Genomic DNA, 13,388 nt, shown 5'->3' on the forward strand with positions numbered 1-13,388 from the left:
GGCTGTTGCAGAAAAAATCTGCAAATAGCTCTTAGTGTTATCTGTATTTCATTCTCCAGAAAATTTCCAAGACAGACCTTCTCTTTGACTCTGATACTCTGATAGACTCTTGGAAAGAATGTTTTCTTTCTTTCCCTCGCCCACCCTCCGAGACAGGGTCTCACTCTGTCGCCTAGGCTGGAGTACAGTGGCATAATCGGTAGCCTCGAACTCCTGGGCTCAAGGGATCCTCCCACCTCAAGCTCCCAGGTAGCTGAGGCTATAGGCATGCTCCACCCTGCCTGGCTAATTTTTTTCATTTTGTAGAAACAGGGTCTTACTAAGTTGTCCAGGCTGATCTCAAACTCCTGGGCTCAAGCAGTCCTCCAGCCTCAGCCTCCCAAAGTGCTTGGGATTACAGGTGTGAGCCACCACGCCCGGCCTAGAATGTCTTCATAGGAAGAAATTCATAAAACATTTCCAGACAATCCATTTTTCTTTCTCCTCATTGGGACAATATCTTCCCTTTGTATTGTTTTAAATACTGAGACTAATAAATCTTTTTTGTTTTAGGTAAAGTGTATATAGTTTTAACTTTTTTTCCTTCCTTTCCTTATGTTTCTGTCATGCATGAACTCCAAACAAAAACATAGGCTATTGGTCGGGCAAGGTGGCTCACACCTGTAATCCCAGCACTTTGGGAGGCCAAGGCAGGAGGATCACTTGAGGTCAGGAGTTCAAGACCAGCCTGGCCAACATGGTGAAACCCCGTCTCTACTAAAAACACAAAAATTAGCTGGGCATGGGGGCACATGCTTGTAATCCCAGCTCCTCAGGAGGCTGAGGCAGGAGAATCACTTGAACCCAGGAGGCGGAGGTTGCAGTGAGCTGAGATCGTACCACTGCACGATGCCTGGGGTGACAGAGTGAAACCCTTGTCTCAAAAAAAAACAAAAACAAAAAAACAAAAAACGGCTACCAGGAGCCATAGTGTCTAGTTATGAGGCAGTATGAGTCAAAAAAAACCTGATTTTCTGGGGACACACGGGGTCTGAATTTAAACCCTGGCTCTACCACTGCCTCTTTGTGTGACTTCTCAGGAAGCACTTATCTCTGAGCTTCTGTTTCTTTATCTGTAAAAATGGAGCGATTGATAAGAGCTTGTCGTCCAAGTGCTTCTTATATGCACATTAAGGCTTAATGGTCATTAAAAGTCATTATTTGTATCTCTGATCTCTGGAGGAAACTTAATTCAAGGGCATTAACACTGAATTCCTTTTGTTACTGTAGTCTAGATTATTTTTTGGTTGGGTCCTGGGATTCCTCTTGTGGTGTTTTGTTTTTCAGTCAGATGAGTTGAGTGCCCTGGTTCCTTCTTTACCCAGGCTGACAACTTTCTGTGTAATATGGAAGTCAGGATAGGTGCTGCCAGAATATCTTGCCGTGGGCTTTCACCTCTGCAAGATCATGTGCGCCACATGTATCTTGACTGAATCCCTTCATTTTAACCTGGGAGAGAGTGTAGAAATAATATTTTTCTTTAGTCTTCTTTCATCCCATCAATAATAGGACACTTGGTGCCTCTCTTCATTCAACCCCACACTCCCCACCCACCTTCCTCTAAGGCAGATTTTCTCATCCTCAGCACTGTTGACACTTTGGGCTTGCTAATTCGTGGTCATAGGGGGCTGTCTTGTGCATTATAGAATATCCAGCACCAGTAGCACCCCCATAGTTGTGACAACCCATAGTATTTCTGGACATTGCCAAAGGTTTCCTGGAGGGAAGAGGAGTTAAAATCACCCTGGTTGAGATCCACTGGTCTAAGGCAAATGCCAGATCATTTGTTGTATTTGCAACTGCTTAGCACAAGACTCCAAATATAACATGCTGTCAGTAAACATGTGCTTAGCAAGGACTCACCTACCTACCTGGGTAGTTAAGGATTTTTTTTTTTTTAATTTATCAGATGGCAGAAACAAGATAGTAGATATATACATCTAAGATCTCAAAGTAGAAAATTAGGCATCGCTTCTTAAAATTGGTCATTGGTAATCATGTCCTTTTTTATGTCTTTGCGGAAGATACCCTTTGCCCAGCTCCTCATTCCCAGCAGCTCTCGTATCTCTATTCCTCTTTCTGGCTCCAGCTTCCATTTTTCTGTGTAGCAGTGAAGGTGAGTGAGTAAGCATTTTTATTCCTGGAAAATTCAGGCAAAGGGTAAATAAAGTGGTGCAAGCAACAAAATTTGAGTGTTCCCACTCTAGTCCCTTTGCCCCAGAGAAAACTGGAGGTATTAGATAACTCGGTTCTGACCTCTTTCAACCTGTACCCTGAAAGCTTGAGTTTACTAAGTTTTTGTAATACCGTTTCATATATTAAAGAACAGCTTGACTTGCAACAAATGGGAACAGAATATATTCCGGTGAACACTTGACTAATATGCTAGGCCTTGTTCTAAACACTGGGAAACAGTCGAACCAGACAGAGCTCTGCTGCAGCTCCCATTCTAGTAAATATCTGCTTCCGGAATACATTTAATTTGCTGGAGATCTTACATGATCCCAAAAAAGCAAATTTGTATGTCCTCAGTTATTTTTTTCAGTAAGTTTTGGCTAAAAGGTATAGAATCCTATACTCTAATAGCTACAAGCCATAAGAATATGTCTCTAGAGGAGGTGTCAGAACTTGCTAGGACAGCTATTTTTGAGTATATCATTATGTTATTTGTGTTTCTTCATGTGCTTTTACAAAACTTAAATAGTGTGAAAACTTTTCTCTCCTGATGTGTGAGCCTTTCCCCTTCACTTACGTGACTGGAAGTGATACTACTAGAAGGTGACAGCACTTTAAAGTTAAAAGCTTATTAAAACATCCTTCCAGCGAGTACCACTCTAACAATTACAGTGACTGTGTCCTCTCTGTCCTTTCTGCTGATAAAACTTAGGGGAAAATTCCTGGCAGCTAAATCATGGCCATTTTATAAAAAGAAAAAAAAACCCACTAGATATAAAATCAAGTAGAGAAAAAGGCAGTGACATTTAAAATCCCATGAATCAAGCTGCCCCAAGGAGTACAGGTGTTGCATTACATGTGAATGTGAAGGAAAAAAGAAAACTAAACTAGCCTGGTTTCTAAGAAAACTGTAGCAGTGAAGATACTTCACACTGTATCTTCTGGTCAACATCTGGTTTGTCTTCAGGGTCTCTGACATATGTAGCTTGCAGATGATAGCTCTGTTGATGCCTCAAAATACTGAAGGAAGTGCCTGGAAATACACCAATTCTTTTAAAGTTTTATTTTTTACTCTCCATTTCAGATATGGTTTTGGAGAGGCAGGGAAGCCTAAATTTGGCATTGAACCTAATGCTGAGCTTATATATGAAGTTACACTTAAGAGCTTCGAAAAGGTGAGAAAATACCAACTTCCTTAAAATCATGGTAGATTTCTTCTCCATCCACTTCCTATAAATCAGTATCTTATTTTAGTAGGTGGTATAGATAGATGGTGTTTATTCATTATCAAGTTTGTCTCTTGCCTCCAACACTACTGCTGAAGAATAGGACAACTGACATAGCACAGCTGATATACAACGAAGGAGCTCCGTGTTCTTATTTTGTTCCTATGTGTCAGCTTTTTTTTTTTTTTTTAACTTTTTTGGGTAGAATCCAAGACTTGTTCCCTTATTTGTTCCTAGACTTGTTCTTTTTGTACTTTTTTTTTGCTGGGTTGAGGACAGAAAGGTTCACGTTCTGCCAAGTGGCTCCTTGGGGGAGTGGGGTGCAGCTTTTCAGAGCTGAACGGATTGTACCCTTCACAGGAGTCACGAAGGGGCCTGCACTGTGACTCCAAGTTGTTATCCCAACTGCAAGTCCTCGAAGGCCTCTAGGCTGTGTGACCAGGGATACGAGAAAGAAACCGGCTAACCCGAAGTCTTTTTTTTTTTTCATACTTCTCCAAGTAGAGATGAGAGAGAATTTGTCAGTTGCCTTGGATTCCAGAAACAGTATGACTCCTTGAACATATTTTCATCTCAGTTTCACTCTGGAGGCTCCCAGCAGCAGCTGAACCGGACACACACAGCATATACCTGAGCTAGGTATGCTGTCGTCTTCGGCCACATGCCCCTGGCATTTCCAAAGCCCTGCCCTTTGTGGAGCTTCTCAAGGACTGCATTTGTGTTCCGTTTTTATTCCTGCACAGTGCTACCTCCACTTTCTGTACATTAAGGATTTTTTTGTTGGTTTTTTTTTCCTTTTTTTTTCAAGACAGGGTCTCACTCTGTCACCCAGGCTGGAATACAGTGAGCACAATCATAGCTCACTCCAGCCTCGACTTCCTGGGCTCAAGCAATCCTCCGACCTCAGCCTCCCAAGTAGCTGGGACTACAGGCACATGCCACCACGCCCAGCTAATTTTGTTTATTTTTTGTAGACATGGGGTCTCACTGTGTTGCCCAGGCTGGTTTCAAACTCCTGGGCTCGAGCCATCCTCCTGCCTTGGCCTCCAAAAGTGCTGGGATTACAGGTGTGAGCCACTGTGCCTGGCCACCTTAAGCACAGTAATATAAATGGAAATGTGACCATTTATATTTTGTTAGATTCAGAAAGGAAATCCTGGTCCTATGGGCCTGTACCTTTGGGTTAAGAAAGTGAGGGGAGGCCTGCTTTGGGATTCACCCCCAACAGTGACATTCCTAATCATACCCCTTCCATTTCATGTTCCCCTAGACAGACATATGCTCTGGTTATGACCACTGATTGTCATGTAACCTCTTCTGAAAACCTGCTAGCTCAGCACTGATGCCCCAATGCTGTCGTCATCGCATATTGTGTTTTTTTTATTGTTAAAGAGAGAGAAGATAATCTTTAGCATGTGGTTATTTAGACCTCTGGCTTTACTATTTCCATTTTTATAAAGCAGCCTCTTGCCCCTTCCCTCTCATCGCCCAGTGGACATTGCTTATTTAGGAGCACTCTCCCAGTGACACCACAGCAAGCCTGTGCTCTGTCATCACTCCAAGAGTATATTCCTGCACTGCTGCTTGGTATATTTGAAATCACATGAAGGTATGTGATGTTGTTCGGGGCAATGTGATTTAATCCTTTGCCTTGTTAAGAATAGACTAGGCCTGGCCAGGTGCTGTGGCTCATGCCTGTAAGCCCAGCACTTTGGGAGGCCGAGGTGGGTGGATCACCTGAGGTCAGGAGTTCGAGACCAGCCTGGCCAACAGGCTGCATAGATGGGTGAAACCCCATCTATGCTAAAAATACAAAAATTAGCTGGACGTGGTGGCAGGTGCCTGTAATCCCAACTATTCGGGACGCTGAGGCAGGCGAATTGCTTGAACCCAGGAGGTAGAGGTTACTGTGAGCTGAGATCGTGCCACTGTACTCCAGCCTGGGAGACAAAAAAAAAAAAAAGAATATACTTACATTCCAGGCATGGTGGCTCACACCTATAATCCCAGCACTTTGGGAGGCCGAGGCAGGAATACTTGAGCCCAGGAGTTCAAAACCAGCTTGGGCAACATAGTGACACCCCCTCACTACAAAAATATTTAAAATTTTCCTGGGTGTAGTAGCACGTTTCTGTAGTCCCAACTACTCAGGAGGCCAAGATAGGAGGATGGCTTGAGCCCAGGAGTTTGAGACCAGCCTGAGCAACATAGTAAGGCCCTGTCTCTACAAAAAAAAAAAAAATTAGCTGGACATGGTGACACACGCCTGTGGTCCCAACTACTCGGGAGGCTGAGGCAGGAGGATTGATTGCTTGAGCCTGGGAAGTTGAGGCTACAGTGAGCCATGATCGTGCCACTGCACTGCAGCCTGGACGAGAGCAAGACTGTGTCTCAGAAAAAGAAAAAATAAAAGAGTATACTTATATTCCATAAAGACTGAAGCCAACCTAAGAAATACAAAGAGACTTATTAACTAGGTGTTCTTTGTTTTTGTTTTTTTGGGTGCTAAAACCTGGAATTGAACCATAACTAGGTTTTTGAATAATTGAGCTACATTATTAGGAAGCAGAATTATATGAGTTGCCAGCAAGACGAGTAACCCTTTCATTATTCACTTTTAAAAAGTAGAGGATAGTCGCTGGCACGGTGGCTCACGCCTGTAATCCCAGCACTTTAGGAGGCTGAGGTGGGCAGATCACCTGAGGTTGGGAGTTTGAGACCAGCCTGACCAACATGGAGAAACCTCGTCTCGACTAAAAATACAAAAAATTAGTGGGGCGTGGTGGCACATGCCTGTAATCCCAGCTACTCTGGAGGCTGAGGCGGGAGAATCACTTGAACCTGGGAGGCGGAGGTTGCGGTGACCTGAGATCACGCCATTGCAGTCCAGCCTGGGCAACAAGAGTGAAACTCCATCTCAAAAAATAATAATAGTAATAATAATAATATAATAAAAGTAGAGGATAACAGGGGCTGTGACACCAGGAACACACACTCCTTATCTTTTGAATAGAGAGAATTTTAGTTACCCATTTAAACTTCATAATTTATATGCAGTAAATAGCACTGACCACGCCCACTGTCACTTTTCCTAAAGGATCCCAGATTGTTCTCTTGACTCTATGATCCTTCTAAATCCAGCTTTTAAATGGCAAGTGCAGTTATTTCTGGATTTGTATCTGTAATGGTAGAAGTAATAATACACACAATACAAGCTAGCAGATGATAATGAAATCATTTATTTATGGCTCTAAAGTGATATTTTTGCATGAGCTTTAACTCCCAGTTATATTTTGCTTGAAGTCCCCCAGTATACATCTGCTAGTTGATACAATTTAGCAGTATTATTAGTATATCTGGTTGTTTTAGAGTGACAAGACAACCTGACCCAGAATTTTGAAAATTCTGTATGAATATACAAACTACAACTTGACTACAGTCATGTTCCCATTTTAGAGTTGAAAAACTGAGGCTTGAGAGAAACAGCCTAGTGGAGAGGCTTGCAAGAGGGAGGATATAAGGCATGACCTTAACTTTGTGTCTTCACCTTATATTTCTAAAGATTCACTTTGTAGCAGTGCTTACCAGAGTGTGTTCCTTGCTGTGTTTTTGCAGCTCCTCCCTCTTGAGCAACATTGTTCAAGCTGCAGCTTGGTCATAATGGAAAGTGAGTTCTTAAAACAGTGTAAAGAAGCACTGGCCTAGCAGTAAATTGGCACTGACACACAATTTCAACAGCCAGAGTGTTTTCAGTTTGGAGTATCTTCTAGAATTAGCTGCTCTTTGTTCTAATAGGGCTCAACTGATGCTTTTCTCTCTGTTCATCTAACCATTGTCACAAATTTACACACAGGCCAAAGAATCCTGGGAGATGGATACCAAAGAAAAATTGGAGCAGGCTGCCATTGTCAAAGAGAAGGGAACCGTATACTTCAAGGTGTGTGAGTCCCTGTACAATCCTTTCCATCTCAAATAATTTACTCAAGTGTCAGTGAATTGTGCTGATATTCCCTACTCTGAATTTTATCAACACTCTGCTTGGTAAGAATAAGCTGGAATTTTTACAAATCTGTCATTTTCAATATGAAAAATGGTGAGAAAAGAATAATGTGGGGAAAAAAAGGTACATATTCCTCTTTTACACATTCTGCTCTAGATTGTAACCTTCCACACAGGCAGACCAGGTCTGGTATCCCCACCCACCACAGTATCACTTACTCCTAAAGCATCTTGCTTGGTGCATACTTGGCACTCAACAAGTGTTTTTGGAATGAAAAAAGAATGAATAGAATAATTATTAACAAAGAATGGAATTCATAGGGGTAAGTTTCTCATCATTTTTCTTCCTTTTTTTTTGTATGAGAGACAGGGCCTCCTTTTCTTTCCCAGGCTGGTCTCAAACTTCTAGCCTCAAGCAGTCCTCCCGCCTCAGCTTCCCAAAGTGCTGAGATTACAGGCGTGAGCCACTGCACCCAGCCCATCTTCCTTTATACTGTCTTGATGAAGTCACTAGAGCATATGACAAAGGGAAAGAGAACATATACAGATTTTAAAAAGAACTGACAGGAGAGTATTGACTGCTTCTCACAGCCAAGATGATTCGTGCACACTTGCTTTTGTGAGGAATCTCCAGATATTCCTGAATGATATTCATCGTAGATTGCTTCTCAAAAACCCTTCTTGGAGCATCTGGAGTGTGATATTTTCTCACTTAGATCTTAAACCTCTAGATGTAAGAAGAAAAGAAACTGCACTTTATTCTGTTGTAATCAGTGTTCTACCCATTGCTTCCCCACCCCAAATATATGCCTTCTCCATGTCAAGCAGAAAGGGCTTAGTGATGAGAATTAGAGGGAGAATGGGAGTTTTGTCAAGGTTTCTTTCATTTTCTTTCTTTTTTTTTTTTTTTTGAGACGGAGTCTCGCTCTGTCACCCAGGCTGAAGTGCAGTGGCCAGATCTCAGCTCACTGCAAGCTCTGCCTCCCGGGTTTACGCCATTCTCCTGCCTCAGCCTCCCGAGTAGCTGGGACTACAGGAGCCCGCCACCTCGCCCGGCTAGTTTTTTGTATTTTTTAGTAGAGACGGGGTTTCACCATGTTAGCCAGGATGGTCTCGATCTCCTGACCTCATGATCCACCCGTCTCGGGCTCCCAAAGTGCTGGGATTACAGGCTTGAGCCACCGCGCCCGGCCGGTTTCTTTCATTTTCTACCACTGCAATACATGCAGTGTTTTTCAGCAGTATAAAGCAGTGAGGCATAAGTGTACTTTAACAAGTCTTTATGGGGCATCTGCTATAAGCCATGCTATTATTAAGTTACAACCTTGTCAGGAGGGAGGGGTGGCAATGTTAATCCAAATGAAACAACTAGAGAATTATGTAAGACTATATAATCAACCCAAAATTAACACAGCCAGAGGGCACCATGTGTTTTCAGAATTTGAGCCAAGACAATATTGGGTCGTGAAATCAGTTTTGTGGAAGTGTATTGCAATATAAGGATCAGTTTTGTTGCATAAGACTTTACGTGTGTATGAGTAAGTACTGGATTGCACATTTCTTACTGTAGGTTGTATTCAAACAAATTTAAAATCATGGGTTTAGATAACATTTATATATTTATACTTATTTTATCATTATTTACTATGTGTACTAAACTCTTTTATGGATCACCAGAAAGCATTGGGGTATGATAGAATAAGCTTGGAATTGGGGAAAATGGGCTTTATTTTAAAGTCATTTAAGGTCCAAAGAGGTTATATTTTCAAGTGAAAAATAGGGGAGTTAGATGTTCCTCAAGTTTCCTTCCAGCCTGAATTTCTGTGAGTTTCTAAACTCTCAAGAACAAGGAGGTTTTTTTGTTTTGTTTTGATTTTTTTATTATTTTTTTTTTTTTGAGACAGAGTCTCGCTCTGTAGCCCAGACTGGAGTGTAGTGGCGCGATCTCGGCTCGCTGCAAGTTCCACCTCCCAGGTTCACGCCATTCCCCCACCTCAGCCTCCCGAGTAGCTGGGACTACAGGCACCTGCCACCATGCCCGGCTAATTTTTTGTATTTTTAGTAGAGATGGGGTTTCACCGTGTTGGCCAGGATGGTTTCCATCTCCTGACCTCATGCCCACTTCGGCCTCCCAAAGTGCTAGGATTACAGGCGTGAGCCACCGCACCCGGCCTGTTTTTAATTCTAATTGAGGTATATGGATACTTCTAAACTATTCAAGTAAGATTCCAAATGGGTTGTTTGTATATCCAAATACGTAATACACTAGAGTGAAAAATGTTTCTACAAAATTTCTTAAGATCATGGGTCCTTAACGGTATTTTCTATATTTCTGAAGTCCGTAAAAATCCTGAACTGTATTTTATATATTTTACATATTTCTTAATACTTCTAAGTAGAATATTAACAGTTTGGGAAGATTTGAGGCTTTTGGCCTTTGAGTAGAATCATATCGATTCAGTGTAGTAAAGCAGCTCAGCTATTCAGAGGCTCTAATTGGTTGCTATGATACAGAATTTTGGAGAACATTATTGGTAATGAAATAATGTTATGAAGCCATGTGTCATATAGCTGTGTTCTGAATATATACAGAGAGATGGCCAGAATTAGTAATCAGTAGCGGAAAGCAATGAGTAAGTGTCTGTACAGTTACTTAACTTTGTTGCTTATTAGCATCACAACTGCAAGAGTGATACTATTATGAACCTTCTTAAAATTACCAATCTTTGGATAAAAATCTGGATCAGCAGTCACACATACGGAACAAATTATTTTTAGCATGGAATTTGATAGGCAAAATCTTTCAAAACATTAGTCCATTGGGGAAAAATTAATGAAAGGTTCAAAACCACTGACCTAAGATTTTTCTCCCAGAATGTCTCTGAACATTTTGTACCACTAAAAACTTCCCTGGAGGCACCTTTATAATTATAGGTAAAAGATCCCAGCAGTAGTCCTAGCTTTAGCTTCAAAATGGTTAGTAGATAGTTTCCTGTACATATTCCCTTCCCAACTTTCGGGGAAGGTTTCCAGCTGCCATACTGCCCTCCTGGGCCTTGTCGCTCCAGGGTGTCTGACTCGGCATGTTATGCATTTGCACAGAGTCCAGATGTGTAGGTGAGAGCAGAGATGGGCTGAACTAAAAATCTATATTTCATGCCATCTGCATCTTGGAATTCTGTTTCCATTGATCTGTTGGTTTGGTTTATACCTAAATGGGTAAAGCCTCTCTCCTGAGTAGGGTTGAATTGTACTCAGCTTTTAAGTGGGAATGATTTTGCCATTGAAGATGTAAAATCTTCATTTCAACCTCTGACTACCAAAGAGAAGAAAAATAGAGAACTCTTTATTTGGTTCTGAAAATAATTATTAAGTACAGGTAACAGCATAATATTAAGCCAGGCATTGTGCAAGCCAGTTAAACAGACACAGTTTTTGCCCTCATAGCTGACAGTGTTCTGCAGGACAGGAGCATTAACTCACACCTGGTCAGTGTTTTTTTTTTTTTTTTTTTTTTTCTGACTTGGCAGCAGAGTGGCAAGAAGGCTAAGGACACTGAAGTGATGTGGGATTCTTGCGCCCCCTTGTGCTTCTCCTGGAAAGAAACATTTCTAAAACAAACTAGTTGAGGAGAATCGTTCAACCTCTGAACTCTTCAGATAAATCGGGCTTTGCTATATTTTCACCACCCTTGCTCTTCCAAGATACCAGTAGCGTGATTTAGAAACAAGCCATTTATGACTCTAGAATTTGATATTTTAAAAAATTCCTAAGAGGAGTCCACCCTCTTTTATCTCTTCTTTTAGTGCAGAATTTTTCAACCTTGGTACTATCAACATTTGGAGTGGGATAATTCTCGGTTGTGTGGGGCTGTCTTGTGCATTGTAGAATATTTAGCAGCATTCCTGGCCTCTGCCCATTAGATGCCAGTAGCATCCTACCCAGTTATGACAACTAAAAATGCCTCCAGACCTGCCAGGTGTTCCCTGGGGGGGCAAAATCACCCCCTGGTTGAGAACTGCTTTAGTACCTCAGAAGCAGGGAGTACAAGACAGATTTTTCACTCATTGGAAGTTCAAGTCTAAATAAAGTTACATGATATATGTGCAAGAGCTTTCAAAGAATTTAAATGCCCTATAAATGTAAAGGGACTATTAAGAAGTCTAATACCTGTTTTTTTGTGTTTTGTTTTACCATAGCCTTCTACTATTCTGATTTTTCAGAACTTACTGAAATGATACGATCTAGGTTTTTGTCCTCCCTGGCTCTTCTTTTCTTTCCCTACACAATGTATTAGGAGATAATCAGAAAAGTTAATAGGTACATTAGAGATGGAGGAGGAGAGAGGATGAAGAAATGAGGCATGACAGGGGAAATGCCTGTCCTTCCCATCTCATCTCAATGAAACAGCACCTTTCATTCCCACCCACACGTTTTTGCTCCCAATGATAGCAAAAGGTTTTGTTGTTGGTATTGTTTCTAGAGAGAGACAGGGTCTTACTCTATCACCCAGGCTGGAGTGCAGTGGCACAAGCATAGCTAACTGCAGCTTCGAACTCCTGGACTCAAGAGATCCTCCTGCCTCAGCTTCCCGAAGTGCTGGGACTACAGACGTGAGCCACCACACCACTTTAGAAACAGTTTTGTTTCCATACTTACATTCCTTTGATTTCAATATTTACTCAACAAACCTTTATTAAAGACCTCTTGGTGCTAAACCCTGAATATTCCAAAAGGGAGAGGAGAATGCTGCCTGTCCTCAAAGACCAGCAAGAGAATAGGCAGTGACAGAAAGAAAATTTCGACCTGAAACTGGTGAGGACTTTATTCTTATTTTTTTGTAGCATCCAAAAAAGGAGGGGGTAGGCCTAAGGCTATGACAAAATGTAAGTATTGTCTTAGTCAGCTTGGGCTGCCACAGCAAAATACCTACACTGGGTGGCTTCAACAACAGGAATTTACTTCTGGAGACTGTAAGTCCAAGATCAAGGTGTTAGCAGGGTCAGTGCCTGGGGAGGGCCTCTCCTCTGGTTCCTTGTAGCTCCCTTCTTGCTGTGACCTCACGTGGCCTTTCCATGTGCACGTGAGTGGAGAGAGGGCAGAGGGCAGCCAGCACCGTGTTTCTTCTTGTAAAGGCTCTAATCCCATCATGAGGCCCCACCCTTATGACCACATCTAACCTAATTCCCTCCCCAAATGCTCCATCTGCAGATGTCACATTGGGGGTGAGGGCTTCAACATAGGAATTTGGGATGGGGGACACAATTTAGTCCATAGCAAATCTAATGTCCTCAAGAATTTCAGCATTTATAATAAAATGCCCTGGGTCCTTATGAATAACCTGTATCACACATTTCTGAGGCAGAGAGAGTGACAGTCTTTGATTTTAGTGCCAGTCTCCTCTCTCCTAAACGAGTGACTTGGGAAGAAGGATGTTCAAGGATGTAGCCTGGCCCTCATTCACACCCAGGCCCTCCAGCTGGAACAGGTCTGCCCCATCTTCATCACCAGAAAATCTACACCGGGGCTTCCTTTCTACAGGCAGAGCACGTTTCTTATGTCAACCGCTTTAAGTCCTGTGTCACAGGAGCATCCTTTTACACCTGCTCTATGGTTTTTCTCTTACTCAGAGTCCTTGGGGGAGGGTTGGAGTATTTGTGGGGAGAGAGAACGCAGCGGTGAGATGTACACGCTCCTTTGACGGTGGTAAATCCTAGTAACATAGTCTTAACACTGTTGGTCAGGCATTGAATTTAATGTCCTAATAGGTCTGGCTGCTCCTCTGCCATCTGGCAAGATGTGTCCTCTGTGGTTTTGAGCTTATCGCCTCCTCAAAGGAGAGTCCCCAGTTGCACTCCTGTTTCTATTTGCGTGTTTACCAGCGATCCCCCAGTTCTTTCATTCATCTTAAATCTCAGTGAACACATTGTCTCAGCCCTAGAGGGGTTT

The 13,388-nt window shown here is 42.2% G+C and overlaps 1 protein-coding gene and 1 long non-coding RNA gene across 2 annotated transcripts in view; one reads left to right on the forward strand and one right to left on the reverse strand.

Moving 5' to 3' along the window:
- LOC105474504 (FKBP prolyl isomerase 5) overlaps window positions 1–13,388 on the forward strand; it is a 124,016-nt gene that overhangs the window by 101,281 nt on the left and 9,347 nt on the right. The window contains exons 7-8 of the mRNA XM_011729220.2: window positions 3,299–3,389; window positions 7,294–7,377. Coding sequence (XP_011727522.1) covers window positions 3,299–3,389; window positions 7,294–7,377 — 175 coding nt within the window. The remainder of the gene's footprint in view (window positions 1–3,298; window positions 3,390–7,293; window positions 7,378–13,388) is intronic.
- LOC105474505 (uncharacterized) overlaps window positions 1–13,388 on the reverse strand; it is a 112,198-nt gene that overhangs the window by 59,318 nt on the left and 39,492 nt on the right. The window lies entirely within an intron of this gene.

This window comes from Macaca nemestrina, chromosome 5 (assembly GCF_043159975.1).
Source record: "Macaca nemestrina isolate mMacNem1 chromosome 5, mMacNem.hap1, whole genome shotgun sequence".
Classification (NCBI taxonomy): Eukaryota; Metazoa; Chordata; class Mammalia; order Primates; family Cercopithecidae; genus Macaca; species Macaca nemestrina.